The sequence below is a fragment of the Dipteris shenzhenensis genome, chromosome 2 (genome assembly GCF_047967505.1).
Source record: "Dipteris shenzhenensis isolate YYH24624 ecotype China chromosome 2, Dip_SZ_1.0, whole genome shotgun sequence".
In the NCBI taxonomy this organism is placed as follows: domain Eukaryota; kingdom Viridiplantae; phylum Streptophyta; class Polypodiopsida; order Gleicheniales; family Dipteridaceae; genus Dipteris; species Dipteris shenzhenensis.
In genome coordinates, this window is record NC_141597.1 from 41521209 (window position 1) to 41540486 (window position 19278).

The window sequence follows — 19278 nt, forward strand, 5'->3', positions numbered from 1 at the left end:
GTACCACGCCCAGAAGGAGAAGAGAATGTAGGCATGGAAGACTGTGGCCACCTGGACAAGCCGTTATAAATGACCATACTGTGCGAGGTGAGGAGCTCCAGTAACTGACGTCCCTGATTTGTGGGCTGTACTGTGCAGTCTGATGAAGTCCGACAGAGGCTATCATCGTGAAATGCTGGGAGTATGACCGGATCCTCCATGAAGTCATAAGTGAGGGCCTGTCTGTCTGAGGTCCTCGCGTTGAAGTCTCCTAAAAGGATGACTTCTCCGCGATGTGAAAAATCTGCATTGTCCGCTGAGAGATCCTCAAATATGGACTGGCCTGGTCCAGTGGAAGAATAGATCGACTGCGCCGGGGGGAAGTAGCAAACTGCAATAAAAAGATCTCGCTGAGGGGCTCTGCGGCAGATGCGTACCCACAAGAATCGGGCATGTGAATCTGCTCTCTCCACTGTGATGATCCGATCGAGATGCTCTCTATACAAAATGGCCACTCCTCCAGATCCTCTCACTCCAAATGTTCGAGTGTGCTGCCTGAAGGCAGATCTCCATGTATACCCTGTCACTCGTGGCAAAGGTCTCTCTGGACTCTCGTGTGTCTCCGTGAAAAAGATGATATCTCTCCCAAAGAATGCCCCCCGTAGATTGCCTGGCTGTGCTGTAAAAGAACCATTGCAGTTCCATACAGCGATGCGTAGACTATCTGACGGGTGGTGTGTCCCATGGGCCCTGTCCCGTCAAGCGGTCGTAGCAGGAGGTGGAGGTGGGGCTATATCTGCTGGTCTGTCATCTCTAAGCACTGTGGGAGCACGCCTCAAGGTGCCTGTGATGAGTCTGCCATCCCTGTGTTGAGATATGGTGCCATGAGCACATAGATTAAAGGGCTAAGGTATGGTATAGGAAAGAATTAAAGTAGCCACCCTAGGATGTGGACTACATGATGTGGAGATGTGGATTGAGGATATCCACAAGGAGAGATGTGGATGAGAGGATCACACATGTGTTGACTATTCAAAGGGCACTCCTATATAAGAGGCCTATCATGTATTGTTGAGAACACACTCACATTGCAAGAGATATAGATTTGCTATCTCCCTCTCATGTCTTATTTAGTGTGCTTTGAGCCTCCTTAGTTCTTCCACTGATCTTGTGTGCACTAGGCTTAGTGGCGATCATATATTGGATCTTTCTCATGGTATCAGAGCATAGGTTGCCCACAAGCCTAGGTAGTTTAGATTGAGTGGAACACTCTTATCTTGATGTTAGGGAGAGAGCCCATGAGTTCATTGAATCATTGGAAGCACTTTGTTTCTGGTGAATGCGCACTTGGTTGAGTAGATAGTGTCGAAAGTCACATTGTGGAGAGTGAAAGTCTCTCACACTCTAGAGCGTTGTGAGCTCATAAAGGAAAAGTGCCTCATGAGGCGCTAAGATTCGGCAATATCAAAGTCTCTCCCAGTTCAGAGTATGGATCAAGGAAGGTATGCCTATGCTTGTAAAGCACGCTACGAGTTTTTGAGGATTTCCTATTAAGAAGAAACGGACAGAGAGCTGTGGCCTTGAGGATGTGGAACGTATTCTCCATAGTTCCTTCTGTGATGCTGCCAATTCCATCTCTCACTTGTATACTCAGGCGCAACATCAGAACAGGATCGCTTTCCATGCCGAGCAGCGATTCGGTTTGGAGAAGCTTTGTGAGTGGATGCAGAGACATCAGCCTCAGTTTGGCGTTGCCCCGTCCACGACAACTATTTTAGACTACTTGAAGAATGAATTGGACGATTTGAGCCAGACCGAAATAACATTATGTCAGGTACAATCCTCATGTGCTTTCACAGCGTCAGTTGGCTCCTCTGACTCCATTTGGCCGAACGGGATTACCTCTAGATCAGCAGAGGTTTGTGCCTGCACCTGCACACGGCAAGCACTAGCGATAGTGCCCTCAAGCTCCAAGCTTTAGAGCAGCTGGGCAACTTGTAGCAGCAATCACCTTAAGCTCCCCTGCAGCCTCCTAGCAATAGCTGGCTCTTGTGCAAACTCCTGGCTCATAGGCGGACTCTAATACTAGTGCTTCGCACCAGCTCCCTAGCTTCAACGCTCACAACCAGCCTACGGCTGTCTCTAGCATCGACAAGCATCCAAACGACAGCCACGGCAATAGAAGTTCATCCAGAGAGACAAGGTGCCGCAATCTGGAAAGGCCACAAAGAGGCTTTGCAGAAGGCCGATCACATCGCTTCTGGAGTTCGGGCTTCCAACGAGTCTGCTCCCACTGGAGGACGTGATCGAGATCGTCTATGTCCAAGAGACGGGCTACATGTGGATAACCCAAAAGAAGAAAGTGGAGCATCAGTTCCAGCTGATCAGCAAACTGGTGAACTACGACACTGAGAAGAACAAGATCAAGAAGCTGAAGGGCATGAAAGCGAAGGAGTTGATGTTGTGGCCACCTGTTGGCAAGATCAAAGTGGACGAACCTGCCACTGGCAAGATCCACTTCAAGAGTCTTGCAGGAATCACCACGACTTGCACCGGCTCCCATCGACCACTGAGTGTTACCGTCCGCGTCGCCTTCATCCCACAGAAGCTTCAAAGCTTCTTCTCTGTTTTCTCCCTAAGGTGAGACCTTAGGACACGTGGCCATTGTTGCCAGAGACAAGTGGCAAGATAGAAACTCACCCGGGTAAGGTTAGTTAACCTTGGGTTTGGGAGTGGTTAATCGTTTACCACGTGGCAGAATTTGGTCAAACTAATTGTGGTTAAGTTAAACCATGGTTAAGGATTAAGGTTAGGTTAATGCCATATCGTCATGCCACCTAAGCACACAGTAACCTCTTGCCAAGCACAGTCTTGCAAGCAACATATGAACTCCTATGCCACATCATCAAGGTGCCCTCTGCTTCATAGAAACTTCGACAAGCCGTAACTTCCAATCCAGGAAGAATTTGCACATGCTCCAAAAAGGAAAAGTGATCGTCTTTTCGAACTCTACGCACTTGTCATGTCAGAATCATTGTAGACACTGCCAATATTGAATGAATTCAATTGGTAAGACCTTTGCAACCATTGGAAAAGCAAAGCATGAATGCACACATCATTGTCATAAGCATGCCAAAAGCACAAGTGTATGAGATGACCATAGCCCGAAACATGGCATCCACACAAAGCATCAAGGCACATGGAAGAACAAAGCATCATGCAGGTAGCTACACCAAGCAAAGAAGCAAACACCATTGTCATCAAGCCATGAGCCAAAAGGTGACATCAATGGAATGTATTGAAAAGCAAAAACCTTGCCAACCTTGCCTATTATGTTTTGTAAATCAAACCTGACCACCTGAGAGTAGCTATGAAAGCACCCAGGGGAGGTATTGACATGTAAAAACCACACTTGACCACCTTAAGTAGCAATGCATGCACTAAGGGGAGGTGATGGAATGTAACTCACATCTGACCACCTTGCAGTAGCCAAAGGATCATGGCACCAAGGGGAGGTGTTGAGATATGGTGCCATGAGCACATAGATTAAAGGGCTAAGGTATGGTATAGGAAAGAATTAAAGTAGCCACCCTAGGATGTGGACTACATGATGTGGAGATGTGGATTGAGGATATCCACAAGGAGAGATGTGGATGAGAGGATCACACATGTGTTGACTATTCAAAGGGCACTCCTATATAAGAGGCCTATCATGTATTGTTGAGAACACACTCACATTGCAAGAGATATAGATTTGCTATCTCCCTCTCATGTCTTATTTAGTGTGCTTTGAGCCTCCTTAGTTCTTCCACTGATCTTGTGTGCACTAGGCTTAGTGGCGATCATATATTGGATCTTTCTCACCCTGATCACTGCCCACTTGCCCTGAGCTCGGGCTGCATCTCTCTGAGGCATGAGCGCCTTGCGCTCCTCAACCTGCATCTGAGTCAGATCCTCGTCCATGGAAATCTGTGGGTGGTCTCTGAGTGTCCCTCTCCTCCTGAGGGCAGCTAGACGTGCCTGGGCATCTCTGAATCTGATAATGAGGGGCTGCTCTCTAGTACGATCCCTCCCGACTCTATATGATCCTACTATGCCATGATCCTGTACTCCGAGTGTCTGAGAGACAAAGGTCACAGCCTGTGTCATCGTGGACTCTGTCGCCGAGGGCAAGATACCACGAATGCGAATGTTGAGGGCCTTTGTGGCCCTCTGCTGTGACTCGGCCAATGTAGCTGATACAGTCGATCTCTGTAGCTGTGATGGCTGACGGCGGACGACATCCACCCACTCTGTGGCTCTCTGGACCTCTGTCTGAAGGGAGGTCAAACGCTCCTCAACCGCTGCTACTGCTGTAGTGGGAGATGTGTCTATGTGCTGAACGCGAGTCTCGATCTGCTGCACTCGCTTCTGTGTGTCCATGAATCTCTCCAGCAAGAGTCCTATGAGTCGCCTGTAAGACCTGAAGATCTGTCCTAATAGACAAGATCTCCCGATCCTGCTGTGTCACTCGATCAGCAAGAGATGCAACCTGAGCTATAAGTAGAGCAATGGTCTCGTCCTTCCTGTAAGCATCTGAAGGGCAGCTCGGAGGTGGGTCTCAAAGTGCTGAAGCTCTGGTAGGATGTGGCGGCAAGGACAAACAGCACAAGGCATGGAAGGAGAAAGAAAGGGAGAAAGGGGGAAAACCGGTAAGGTGGGTAGCAGGGATGAAGGAGAAGGCTGGAAAGGGGGAGAGAAAGCGGGTACCGGGGATGGAGAGGAGGGGATGGGTAAAGTCTGTAGAGAGGATGAGGAGGAGGGAGCCTCTGGCAAAGTCTTCAGATCGAGATGATCCGATCTGCTCGAGAGAGAGAGCAGATTCACATGCAGCTCAGGTTGCATCTCTTGCTGATCGAGTGACACAGCAGGATCGCGAGATCTTGTCTATTAGGACAGATCTTCAGGTCTTACAGGCGACTCATAGGACTCTTGCTGGAGAGATTCATGGACACACAGAGCGAGTGCAGCAAATCGAGACTCGCGTTCAGCACATAGACACATCTCCCACTACAGCAGTAGCAGCGGTTGAGGAGCGTTTGACCTCCGTTCAGACAGAGGTCCAGAGAGTCACAAAGTGGGTGGATGTCATCCGCCGTCAGCCATCACAGCCGCAGAGATCGACTGTATCAGCTACATTGGCCGAGTCACAGCAGAGGGCCACAAAGGCCCTCAACATTCGCATTCGTGGTATCTTGCCCTCGGCGACAAAGTCCACGATGACACAGGCTGTGACCTTTGTCTCTCAGACACTCGGAGTACAGGATCATGGCATAGTAGGATCATATAGAGTCGGGAGGGATCGTACTAGAGAGCAGCCCCTCATTATCAGATTCAGAGATGCCCAGGCACGTCTAGCTGCCCTCAGGAGGAGAGGGACACTCAGAGACCACCCACAGATTTCCATGGACGAGGATCTGACTCAGATGCAGGTTGAGGAGCGCAAGGCGCTCATGCCTCAGAGAGATGCAGCCCGAGCTCAAGGCAAGTGGGCAGTGATCAGGGATGGCAGACTCATCACAGGCACCTTGAGGCGTGCTCCCACAGTGCTTAGAGATGACAGACCAGCAGATATAGCCCCACCTCCACCTCCTGCTACGACCGCTTGACGGGACAGGGCCCATGGGACACACCACCCGTCAGATAGTCTACGCATCGCTGTATGGAACTGCAATGGTTCTTTTACAGCACAGCCAGGCAATCTACGGGGGGCATTCTTTGGGAGAGATATCATCTTTTTCACGGAGACACACGAGAGTCCAGAGAGACCTTTGCCACGAGTGACAGGGTATACATGGAGATCTGCCTTCAGGCAGCACACTCGAACATTTGGAGTGAGAGGATCTGGAGGAGTGGCCATTTTGTACAGAGAGCATCTCGATCGGATCATCACAGTGGAGAGAGAGAGAGAGAGAGAAAGAAAGAAAGAAAGTTTATTAAAGTCTTCGGAAGACCAATGGGTGTATGAGACTATGAAAATCATGATACAACAAGCTGTGGTAGTGGAGCTACTAAACGAGCACATCCATACCAATGCAAAATGCAAAAATGCAGAATGGCAGTACTAAGTCCTAAGTACAACATAGTCATGTCGATGGTCGACTATATATCAATCTCAGCATCGTCATCAATATCATCATCATCATCGGCAGCAACAAGATATCAAGATGGATGAGGCAATTGGAATAGATACTTTGGCCCCCAGTCTTAGCAAAAGCTCTTTGATGAAGCGGTTTTGCTAAGGCTTCTCTCACACATAGACTATCGATACCATCACTCCCATTCACAAGGCGGGGGAGACCCCATTAGCCCGGAAAAATACAGGACTATTATGATTGGGCACTTTATGTCCAAGATTTATGCCTTCATCACTTATACAGAGGTTTGTGGATTTGCATAGATGGGACTCTAGATCACATACTCACACTTAGGGGTGTCATTGAGAAGGCCAGGGCACGGAGACATAGGGTATATTGTTGCTTTGTAGATTTCCACAAAGCCTTTGATACAATGCCGACATCCCGCTTTATGAGGCCCTTGCAAGATTTTGATTATGATCCAAAGATCACCTGGGCCATTATGGCATCACGAGGTTAACCAGGTTATCCAAAAAGGCCTTCTACAGCTACTCTCTTTCAAAACCTCTACCCCTCTCTACCTCAAGATCATGTGAACTAGTTGAGGTAAGCCATGAATTGACACAATGCCTCCCCTTCCAGAGGTATCATCCCTATTTCATCCGGTAGGATGGGGTAGGGTGGCTATGCCTTAACCCCTTACTCCTCTCTAAAGAAACGTTTATGTATAGTTTCTATTCTTTCCCAGTATATCCTAGACAACCCAGGTGCCTAAGTGGGACACCCGTAGAGGATGATTGTCTGCACAAGTATGGTGTACAAAAACTTTTTGATTCCCCAATTCCACAGCTGCGCCTTCCTGCATATAGAGCTTTCAAACCTTTGAGAATCCTTATTTCCACGCATGCATTCCATTTGCGATTGTCCATGAAATCCAAACCTGAATATTTGTATGAGTTGACTGTTTCTAGGGGCTCCCCTCCAAAGCATCTACTTGTTTACTGCGAGTCGCGATAACCATTACCTTTGTCTCATCTCTGAGTGTTTGCAGAAATCTCTCAATGCTTCCAAATGTGCTTGCAGTTTCTCCTTGTTCTTTGCAAAGAATACTACATCATCTGCATAGATAAGCATTAATAACAATCTGAACCCCTTCCTTGCTGTGTATCTCGTCCGCTCTTCCAACTCATTGATAAAAAGGCCGAAGAGTATCAGTGAAAGGGGGCAGCCTTGTTTAACCCCTATGTCGCCTCTTATTACAGATTTCCCTTTAGAGCATGACCCATCCACTAGTGGCTGCGCTAACTCAGCTAGTACCTTCCCATAGAGTCTGTATGTGGCTTCTCCGAGTTCTTGAGGAGCTTTGATCTTTTCCTGTCTTTCCCATAGCCTCTTACGTGGCACTGTGCCGAAGGCTTCCTTGAAATCTATGAAACAACAATATAAAACCTCTTTCTTGCCTTTGACTCCCTCAGTTGCAGCCCTTATGGGGTCTCCTGAACTCCCAACACGTATACAAATGATCAAATGAATTGACAACATACATGAAAATCAACACGTGTGTGAAGGTTGCACTTAGGCATAGGAAACTTTTGAAAAGGAGCAGTTCATGATAGCAAGAAGGGCACTTTAACTGCTCACACAGATTTAGTAAGACCTATGAATGCCCACTCAGTTAGGGTAGTTGTTTATGCTTACCCTCGTTGATGACTATACAAGGTACCGTTAAATTTCTTTAAATTGTTTCAACTTCAAGAGTGTTGTAGAAAGGCAATTAGGGTACAAAATCAAACACCTTGGCGGTGAAGTATATCTTAATGGAGTTTAAAAGATTTTGAAAGAAGCACCAATAAGACAGCAATGTACCACTACTTATACACGAATATAATGGTATAGCTGAAAGAAAGAAATTAGATTAGAACCTGACTGGATGCATGTTGAAGGAAAGGCAAGCCTAAGAGGTTTTGGGCAGAAGATTTAAATACAACATCAACAGGAGTCCTATAAGGGCAATCACAAACATACACCACAAAAAGGTGTGGACATAAACTCATGTGCCCAAGGGAAGAGAAGACAGTTTGATTACAAAGCAATAAAATTGGATTTGCCTCCTTTTTCATCTGCCCTTGAACCTTTATCTTTTGCTGATGCGTGTGCTCTGCTCATTTTTTATGTCTTGGGGACCATTCCGTCTGAGGTGCACTTGCGCGTCTCAACCTAGATGGTATTGACTTGCATGCAAAACGGCACGCCCAACCAATAAGTACTTGTTCGGATAACACACCTAGGAGTCAGGACCGTGTTTTTTTATGATTGTGCATGATACTAAGGCAAAAATGATGTTTAACTCTAGATTAACCATGCATAGCATATCCGATGGGCACAATACTCTACACGCACCTCAACCTAGGTGGTATTGAGTTGCATGCAATATAACGTGCCCATCCGATAAGTACTTGTTCGGATAACACACCTGAGAGCATGTTTTTTAACGGATGTGCGTCACATTGAGGCAAAAACGGTGTTTAATGCTTGATCAACAATGCAAAGCCTATCTGATGGGCACAATATGGGACAACTAAATAATAAAACCTACTCGATGTTCTCAGAACTTTGGCCACAAGGATGAGCTGCAAGAAGAACAGCCCAAAATCACAGCCAAAGGTGATGGTAATGTTGTTTATGCTGAAGAAAACTTGATGTTGTGCTTCAATAGGAAAAGCAGAGACTTACCTGATGTTCAATCAATGTCAAGTTCAAATTCTGAAGGAAATGAATGAACAATTGCAGGAATTTGTACAGGAACACACAGAATTAAGAGCAGGTTCACGAGCAGGAATAAATTTTCTTGAAAGGAAGCAGCAGTTAAGAGCATAAATGATGTACTTAAGTTTTGTTACTGCTAGAGCATGTATGCTGTTTACCAAATGTTGCAACTGCTTCAAGGAGAGAAGAATGTACTACAGAAAGGACTTACAAATTCTTTCACTGCAATATATATAAAATACATTTTCAGCCCAAAGGTGAGGATGATAAAGAATTCCCGTCAGAACAAGCACCTGATGAAAATGCACATTCAGAAAAGCTTGAACAGATCATCTTAGATAGTGGCGATGGCTTTAAAAACAAGGTACAGCAAGCTGTTATTGAAGAGCAACTGAACATGAAGCTCTCATATGCAGGAGCTCACAAGAATGAGCCTCAGTCTTTCAATGAAAGCTGAGTATGATGCCATCATAAAGAATACACGTGGGAGCTTATGAACCTAACCAGCAGGTAAAAATGTTGTTGGCCATAAGTGGGTTTACAGAGGAAAATACAAAGCTGATGGTAGCAATGACAAGCACAACGCCAGACTTGTGGAGAAAGGGCTATTCCAAGGAGAAGGCATTGCATATTTTGAGACCTTTGCACCTGTGGTGAAGTACAACACTGCGAAAATGGTGATCGCACTAGCAGCATATCATAGTTATTATATTTCAAAAATAGCACTTTTTAAGGCAATTATCCAAAGATTTCAAACTTAACTAACTTCTTTAGGCAAGAAAACTAGAGAAACTGATGATATGCCTCGAACATTTACAGAAATCCAGATATGTTGTCAATCCAAAAGAATCAAAAAACGAAATTATTTTGCTTCTTACCCCAAGACAAGTCATCCGCCTTGTAGACGCTGAGGTTGCTGCTAGACCTTGTCCAGCATAAGGCTGCAACCATCATTTTCAAAGAAAACAATGTCAAACAGCTGTGAAGCCAGCACATAATATACACATACTGTATTAATGCAATCAGGACATGCGAGCAGATTTTCAAAGCACCAACTTTGCAAGCAATCATCTCAAAAGGTTTATATATCATTATTAAGAATTTGATCTGCGACAAACCATGATTTCTCTTCTTGTTTTCTGAAACAGATGACAAAGGTGCCTGCATTCAATGCTGAGGACCTCTGCCACCACCCTCAAGATGGAGAATTTTTATTTGTGCCTCTAGAAGGACTTCATGCTCTCCCTAGCAGGCAGCTCACATGGTGCCAACCCAACACCCAAGGCCATGCCAATTGAGTTTCCTCAGCCTTAGGGCCAGCCCCTTCATGCTTGTAGGTGAATGACACTGACCAATTAGGATTACACATCGTTATAAACCTTCAATGTAATATTCAAAAGGCCACCTCTTTAGGTGCTTGTTCTCTCTCGTTGGCTTCAAAAATAGACAGTTTCCCTGGCTGTGTCTTGGTTTGTACTGGCATACTTGTTTGAAAAAGTGATATATACCTAGATGAATCCAGGAACATTCCCAAACTCATCCTCTAAAAACACAACGTAGTGCAGTTTCAATCTCATGATAGTCACTCACAAGGTTGAAAACCATAAACTTCATCATGCATAGCAGGGACTAGCTACTATGACATCCCCATTGACGTCATCAGCACCCAACAGTGGGTGTAGACCATAGTATAAAAATATGCTCTCACACATACAAATCCACACACCCACACATACTTGAGCATCCGTTTATACAAAGTCTTCGTACTGAGTTTCTGTCGGCACTCCGGAGGTGAAGGGTAGACTCAGCCATGACGAAGGCTAGCACTAAAGGAGAAGGCTAATCAAAAGGTAGTCCAAAAACTCTTCAATCAAGCTACAACTGCTTGTGAAGTCTAAACGTTTTCATTTTAGCCTCTCCCCAACGAGCATCTAAATCTAAATCTAGCTGATAGAAAGAATTATCACAATACCAGCAGGCCACAACTTTCAGATCATCTCAGATGCCCCATCTTTCAGATTGTTTCAGATCATTGTGTGTGTGTGTGTGTGTGTGTGTGTGCGTGTGTGTGAGAGAGAGAGAGAGAAGAAGAAGAAGAAGAAGAATATATTATCGTCCTCTGAAGACCAAAACCGGCCTATGGGACCTGAGCAATACAATATCACAAGTACATGAAAGCTCCTCCCGAAGATGGGAGGGTGGAAAGAGAAACCACCTTCTAGGATTCAGGTGGATCCCTATGCTTGAAGAGCTTATACACAAATGTTCCTAAAGCTGAAGGTGACCCTTTATGCAGCAAATCAGCCAGTTTGTTATGTCCCTCAAGGAGGTGATTGAACTCTTCCCTAATGTGTGCATAGTGAGGGCATATCATTACCATGTGTTCTTCTGTTTCAACCATACCTTGATCACATAGTTGGCATATTCTACTCTCCCTTGGCATCTTTTTCCATCCCCCTGTTTCTATTTGCAGCTGGTGTGATCGGGTGCGAAGTGAGGCTAAAGCCCTCCGTTTATGCACTGCTATAGGTGTACATATGTACTTCTGCGTTGTTGTCTCCCTTCCTGTATAAATTGACCAATATTCGGGGTTGATATATGTGCGATAGTACTCAAATTTATCTTTGTTTTCTGCTGTTTGCCATTTCCTGTGTAGTGCATTCAGTAGGTCATAATGAAAAGCCTCTTCATCAATCTCCTCTGAAGAGTAGTTTAAATACTCTTCTACTTCCCACTTCTTGAACCATTTTTTTAGGTCCTGTGCCCATCCGGACAGTTTCCCTAGTTGTGTCTTGGTTTATAGTGGCATACTTGTTTGAAAAAGTGATGCCCCATCTTTCAGATCGTTTCAGATGATTGTGTGTGTGTGTGTGTGTGTTCTTTAGAAGTGTTTTCCCACTGCTTTTGATTTTTCAGAATAGTCTTTTCTTAAGACTATTCTCATTGTAAAAACTTTTCTTAATATAAATACAGTGGTTTCACCAACAACAAAAAAAAGGAAAAAAAAAGTGTGTGTGTGTGTGTGTGTGTGTGTGAGAGAGAGAGAGAGAGAACTGTCCCTTTCTTTGGGACTGTTTTTTGTAATATAATGACAATGAATTTCACAAAAAAGTGTGTGCGTGTCAGTTCATGAAGATTCCCAATAAGGTAATCGAGTCAGGTTACAGCACTTAACTACTGGAATCACGTGCAAAAAAATGTTTTGATCCATGGGGCCCTTTGAACTGCCAAACCCAGAGTGGCATAGCATAAATACTCACTATCCCTTGGTGTTTAAATTACTTGCAGATGAAGTGTATTATATTAAGAAAGATGGATCAATTCACTACCCATTCTATTCAAGAACAGTCTCGCCCATGTTCAACCAAAACAGCATCCCTTTGACAGCTACATTCCTGATGTTTAGCACAAAAAAACCCACAAGCTAACACTTCGTATTGTGAACTTAACAGGTGACAGGGATTCACCCACCAGGGATTGCAGAAGAGATGAAGCACCAAAAGGCGTACTAAATATTTTCTCCAGAGAGAGAAGGATCACATTTTCAAGCTCCACTCCTGTCTCCAAAGCGCTAGCATGCCAATGCAAGGAAAGAAAAGAAGTTAGGACTCATACAGTCAGTATAATATAACAAAAAGGCATCCGTACTAGGTGCCTGCAGTTTTACTAAATGACATTCAATAAATTTCCAAACTGACCAAACTCATCCTCTAAAAACAAGAGAGTGTGCAGTTTCAATCTCGTGACGTTCACTCACAAGATTGACAACCATACACACCATCACGCATAGCAAGGCCTAGCTACTATGACATCCCCACCGACGTCATCAATGCTCAATGGTGTATAAACATCACATATCCACGCGACCACACATACTTGAGCATCCATTTATACAAAGGTCTTCGTATTGAGTTTCTGTCAGCACTCCTGATGTGAAGGGCAAACTCAGGGCGTGACAAAGGCTAGCATTACAGGAAAAGGCTAATCAAAAAGTAGTCTCTCTTCATTCAAGCAACAAATGCTTGTGATTTAACTTTAGTCTCTCCCAAATAAACATTTCTATGCAAAAAATGCTTAGATAAACTAGCTGATAGGGCAATACGCCCCTAAAGATAAACAGAATTTACACATTATCAGCACACTGCAACATGGACAAAAACTTCACAAGGTGAAATTTGCATGCCGGCTAATATGGCAGGAACGTATCTCTAGATGAATCTAGAAACATTGCCAAAACTTGTCCTCTAAAAACATAACACAGTGCGATTTCAATCTCATGACAATCAATCACAAGGTTGAAAACTTTAAAATCCATCACACACAGCAGGACTAGATCCCACCAACATCATCAATGCCCAACGGTGGGTGCAGACCATAATGTCAGCTCTCACACACACATATCCACAAACCCATACATATGTAAGCATCCATTTATACAAAGGTCTTCCTACTGAGTTTCTATTAGCACCCCGGAGGTGAAGGTTAGACTCAGGCATGACAAAAGGCTAGCAATAAAGGAGAAAGCTAATCAAAAAGCAGTCTACATTCTCTTCATTCAAGCTACAATTGCTAATGAAGACTATGTGGTTTCATGTCTGTCTCTCCTAAACAAACTTTCCTAAAGACAAACTAGCTCATGGTGCAATGCACCACTTAAGATAGAAAGAATTTAGGAACATGTAAACCTACGATTCCACACGTGTGTTGCAGAGAAGCAAAATATTCACCAGAAAACAGAAAATGCAAACAAAAGCGAAATCTAATTAAGAAACCAAATTACACCATGCATTGGGTGTACAAATGTCCTTTCATTTTCCCATCTGTTTAAAGCAAAAACAACAGTGATAACTCAAGTAAGGTCTCAGTTGCCAGTTATGCCTCCTTTGAATAATCTCTCTTATTTATAATATCCAAATGCACTTAGCCATAATGTAAAATACACCCATGCTTTGTTTAAATAATGCCAGAAGAGCTATGCATGGATCAGTTGTAGGATGCCTCCACATCCTGTCCTAATTATACTAGAGCGTAAATGAAGCAAGTGATGAATAGGTAATGTGAGCAACAACAACTCTTTGACAGACTATGTGGTTTCATGTCTGTCTCTCCTAAACAAACTTTCCTAAAGACAAACTAGCTCATGGTGCAATGCACCACTTAAGATAGAAAGAATTTAGGAACATGTAAACCTACGATTCCACACGTGTGTTGCAGAGAAGCAAAATATTCACCAGAAAACAGAAAATGCAAACAAAAGCGAAATCTAATTAAGAAACCAAATTACACCATGCATTGGGTGTACAAATGTCCTTTCATTTTCCCATCTGTTTAAAGCAAAAACAACAGTGATAACTCAAGTAAGGTCTCAGTTGCCAGTTATGCCTCCTTTGAATAATCTCTCTTATTTATAATATCCAAATGCACTTAGCCATAATGTAAAATACACCCATGCTTTGTTTAAATAATGCCAGAAGAGCTATGCATGGATCAGTTGTAGGATGCCTCCACATCCTGTCCTAATTATACTAGAGCGTAAATGAAGCAAGTGATGAATAGGTAATGTGAGCAACAACAACTCTTTGACAACAAGCTGAATTACAAAAAGAGCAAGTTGCCTGCCTAGAATGGCAGATGGACTATTATGCAGTACAACTAAGCTACCCTATTATATAAACACATTGTCCTCTCTCAGCACTCAGGAACTACAAGATTGTTAAATTGCTGGCTAAGCAAGGGAAGCACCAATGACTCCAGACCACAACTTGGATTTAGTACGTGAGATGTCTAAGGTTAGAGCCATTATCTGCAGTAACCAGTCAGGGAAAATTTTGAGTCAAAATCCAGGGACATTCAAGCCTAGCAGAGGTACCCCCAAGTTGGACTTGGGCCAGTATGGGATACCTCCTCACCTGCTAGGTTGTCCAACTCCCCTACCTGACTGGCTGGCTGGCTGGCTGGCTGGGAGGTGGTTCGACAGCCTTGAGGCCACCCTCAAGGATTTCCATCTTCTCCTCCGATTTGTATCCTTCCCAGGGTGTTTGCAGCTCCTCTAACGTCACTTTCCGTGCTCCCTTTGTTCACAGCCCCTTCCGGGCTCCTCCTCTGGCATGCCCCTTTAGGCCTTCCCTTGCTGCCCATTGGCAACTCTGCCATTTTGCAGCATGAGGAAGGTTTGGAAACTTTCTGGCAGCCACACGGCCCTTTCCTCAGCCCCCTCTTTCATGATCCTTCCCTTCATGTCCACCTGTCAGACCATTTCCCCATCATCTCCATCTGGAATAGTATAATGGAGGTTACCGCAACGTGGGGTGAAAATCCTGCATTATCTCCTCCAGCAGCAGAAGTTTGAGAGGCCATCACATGCATCTAGACCTTCCCCTCCAGACGGCCAAGCACAATGAATGGAAAAGGCCATGCAAAGAGCACTACAGCATTAGAGGAGCAAGCAGAAGTCACAGAAACCGCTGCTCCCACTGGCCCCTCTTGCCTCCCCCTTCACGCCCGTCCATTAGCCCCCCCATGCTTCCTCCTCCCTGACCTTCGCTTCCACCCCCCCCCTCTACCTCCTCCTTGCGCTCCTTGCCGCCTACCTTTGCTTTGTGCCACCCCCCCCCCCTGCCTGCATTTTGACTCCCTTTGCCTCTGTCGCGCCCATTCCCCCGCATTCCGCCTCACCACCCTCCTGTTCAACTTTCCCACCCCACCCCTTGGGTTTGTTTCGAACAGACAGAGGGGCTGTTCCACTCTTTTTCAGCCGCCCAGCCTCTGTTTTTTGAAGCAGCCCAGTTGGCTGCTTTGCCTTTTTCCAGCAGCGAGGTTTTTGCCTTCTTTTTCGCCTTGGATTGCTGGCTGTTTCTAGCTAGCCCAGGCAGAACTCTTGGGGTGGCTGCAGCCTCAGTCCCCCCCTTCCATTCTTAGTTTTTTCACACCCTTTTTTAACCCTTTCCATCCCTTCCTTTTGCTAGCAGGAGCAGTTCATCTTCTGGGGATTACAATCCTGGCAGTGACCCTTGGCCTGGTGAAAGGCGCTCTCCTTGACTCCCACAGCCATTCGGGTTTCTCATCCCACCTGGCTGCTCTCTTACCCAGCCTTGCTGCTCGCTCCACCTTGTTCCATCCCGTTCTGCTCATGCTCCATCCCACTCTGCTCACCCTTTCTTGCTTCTGCTCAACCCACCTTGCTGCATGCTCCATCCCGTTTTACTGCTCCAGCCCCATTAAACCATTGCGCCTCAAGCTTTGCCTTGCTGTTCCAGCTCCAGTAGCCCATTCCTGTTTCTCGTCCTGCCTTGCTGCTCTCTCACCCAGCCATGCTGCTCGCTCCATCCCCCCCTGTTCACCCCACCTTGCTCCATCTTGTTCTGCTCATGCTCCATCCCACTCTGCTCACCCCTTCTTGCTGCTGCTCAACCCACCTTGCTGCATGCTCCATCCCGCCTTACTGCTCCAGCCCCATTAAATCATTGCACCTCAAGCTTTGCCTTGCTGTTCCAGCTCCAGTAGCCCATTGCGCCTCAAGCTCTGCCTCTCACAGGCTGCTGTACCAAGTGCCACGACCCCAAGGCTCCAGAAGCTGCTGGGACCTCCCATGACAGAATGTTGCAAACGCTGCTGCCTGCCATGACCTGTTCTCCAAGGCTTGGGCCCTATATATATATATATATATATATATATATATATGTGTGTGTGTGTGTGTGTGTGTGTGTGTATATATAAAAGGACTGTTGGTGCACTGGCTAGCCTAGCTGAAGGGACGGGCGGCTCCAAGAATCGAGAACCTGCTCAAGATTTCGTCAAGGACCTGGGCTGAAACTTTGAATAAGCCAAGAAGTTCCATGGGAGTGGCTGCAATCTTGCAATCTGCCATATGAAACTTCTTCAGGAGACTGTCAACATACTTGAGCTGACTCATGAACGTGCTATCTGAATCTCTCCAGAACTCAATTCCAAGACAATAGTGCATAAGTCCAAGATCTTTCATGTCGAACTCTGCAGATACTTCTTGTTTCAATTTTCTGATGAAGCTATCCTTGCTTCCTGTCACAATCAGATCATCTACGTACAAAAGTGCAATAGTAATGTCTTCCCCTTGAACTTTGTAGTAGAGAGTATGATCTGCATTGGACTTCATGTATCCCAGATCAGCAAAATACTTGTCAATCTTGCTGTACCAACTTCTGGGTGCTTGCTTTAAGCCATAGAAACTTTTCTTGAGATGGCAAACCTTATTCTTCTTTCCTGGTTCAACATAACCTGCTGGTTGTTGCATGTAGACTTCCTCGTCTGGTGATCTAGTCTACTCTGATCTAGATCTAAACCAACCATCGATCGATGAAAGAACAGCAAATAATTCCTTTTCTTTTGTTCTTTTTAAGTGCTAGGTCAGATGCGTCAATGTAGAGGCAAATATGCGTGAAGGAAGTGGTTTTGTCAGCGAGGCTCAAATGTGAGTGTAACTTGCGCCGAAATGTGCGCGTGATGTGACGAGCGCGTAGAGCACGAAAAAACGAGCGACTTTCCTTTTTGGAGCGCCCTCAAATTCTTCCTAGATCAAGAGATATGACTTGATCTAGGTGGAGGGGCAAAAGGAGTGCAAATGGTGCTCAATGATGATGTGTCCCTGTGAGTCACATGTAGTGATGATGTGGCACTGTGCTTAGCGAGAGGTGTGCCAATGAAGCCTGTGCTGAGGTGGCAGAAGTGGTCACATGAAGTACCTATGGAGCACTGTGTGTGCCTGGCAGGGGGTTAGTGTTGACTGGACTGCTGAGGTGGTATTGCTGAGGTGGCACTGCTGATGTGGTAGTGGTGACGTGTCAATGGTGACGTGGCAGTGGTGACGTGTCCCGATGATGTGGCAGAATGATGTGGCCTGCCTACGTGGCACTGATGACGTGGCAACTGAGCTGGCAAGGTGACGTGGCAGATCAGATGAGTTGATGACGTGTCAGCTGACGTGGCACGCTGAGCGAGGGCAATGACGTGGCAGATAAGGTCTGCCACGTCTCACAATAATGTAAACCAAGCTCTCTGACCTATAATCAATCTAACCGGGATTAACTTACCCTGACCCAGGTTGGAGCTTATCTCCACGTGTCAGATGGATGTGGTTGCCTGCCGGAATCTTTTAAGATACTCTGAAATCTTTGAAGATTCCATCGATGGAGTCGTGAGGCTTCGTTGGAGGCAGTCGTTGAAGGTGCCGTTTGTTGGAGCGTTGGTGATGGACGACGGAGAAGCAGCCCCGCTACGAAAGAGACCAAGGCGGAGGGCTCACCTCTGTCTCCGTGTGTTGAGAGGCCGTGTTGGAGCGTCGTTTATGGAGCCGCGTTGTACGTAGGTCCTTGCTCGCTGTGCTGTTTGGCCGAAGTTATAGACCCGGTGTGCTGTCGCGCAGCTGAAAGGAAAAGGCCCGTGAGGCGATCCTTGCTTCTAGTAGTCCGCCGGCATCAAGCAGCCAAAGATCATCTTCACGGGCTGAGGCAGCACAAGCATCTACTGCGCTGCTCCGTCGATGGAGCAAGGAACCTTGGATTGCTTTGGCCATTGGTGAAGCATGTGTGAGCAGCTCGTTGGCTGTAGTCGGCCGTTGCTTCGTTGCCGCTATAGACCGCTTGCTGGAGGCTGCCTTGCAGGAGAAGCAGTACGTGGTCGTTGCAGGAAAGTTGGCGTTGGCGCAGCTGCCCGTGTGCTTGCAACGAGAGGCACACTGTGGATCGATTGGCGAGGCTGTTGTTGATGCCGTTTAGGTGCTGCTTTGGCAAGAGCTATAGTCGGTCGGTTGCAGCAGAAGTCGACGATGGTCGTGAGTCGAGATTTGCAAGGTCTTCTTGGAGTAGGTGTTGTGGTGGCTGTCTGTTTGGCCCGTGGAACGTTGGAATAAGGTCGCTTGTAGGAGGCTTGTGGAGCGACTGTGTAGAAGATATTGGGCCGCTGAGGGCCTTATGGAGGCTGGGAGCTCGCCTGTGCTGCTATTATGGAGCACTGCCAGTTGAGGAAAGCTCGTATGAGCTTGTTGATGGCGGCTGGCAATAGAGCTAAGAGCTCTTTGGAGCTCGATTTTCTGCCTTCATACGGTGCTCTCAGTCTCGATGCCTCAATCGAGAAGCCTCTTGCTGCTTTGCATGGGTCGCTGGAGCTGAGTTGAAAGGCTTCTCTCCCTCTCTCTTTCACTCAAGCAAGAAGAAGACACTCCCTATCTTTCTCACAAATCTCAAAGCTCTCTCTCACAAACACTCAAGAGAAGGTACTAAAATCTCTCAAGAATGAACTGAATTCCCTTAAGGAATGACGGAAATTTTCTCTCAAATGGACGGATGAAGATCTCTCACCGGAAGTGGACTCTCACGGAGAACACTCAAGAGAACTCTCAATCTCACAATCTCTCTCACACTCTCAAGGATCGCAATGCCTCAGC

General features: G+C 46.0%; 1 protein-coding gene across 1 annotated transcript in view; it reads right to left on the reverse strand.

Moving 5' to 3' along the window:
• LOC147904766 (ARM repeat superfamily protein) overlaps positions 1–19278 on the reverse strand; it is a 141228-nt gene that overhangs the window by 102936 nt on the left and 19014 nt on the right. Inside the window, exons 3-4 of the mRNA XM_087388274.1 lie at positions 12333–12432; positions 9740–9802 (exon numbers count right to left, since the gene is read on the reverse strand). Coding sequence (XP_087244400.1) covers positions 9740–9802; positions 12333–12432 — 163 coding nt within the window. The remainder of the gene's footprint in view (positions 1–9739; positions 9803–12332; positions 12433–19278) is intronic.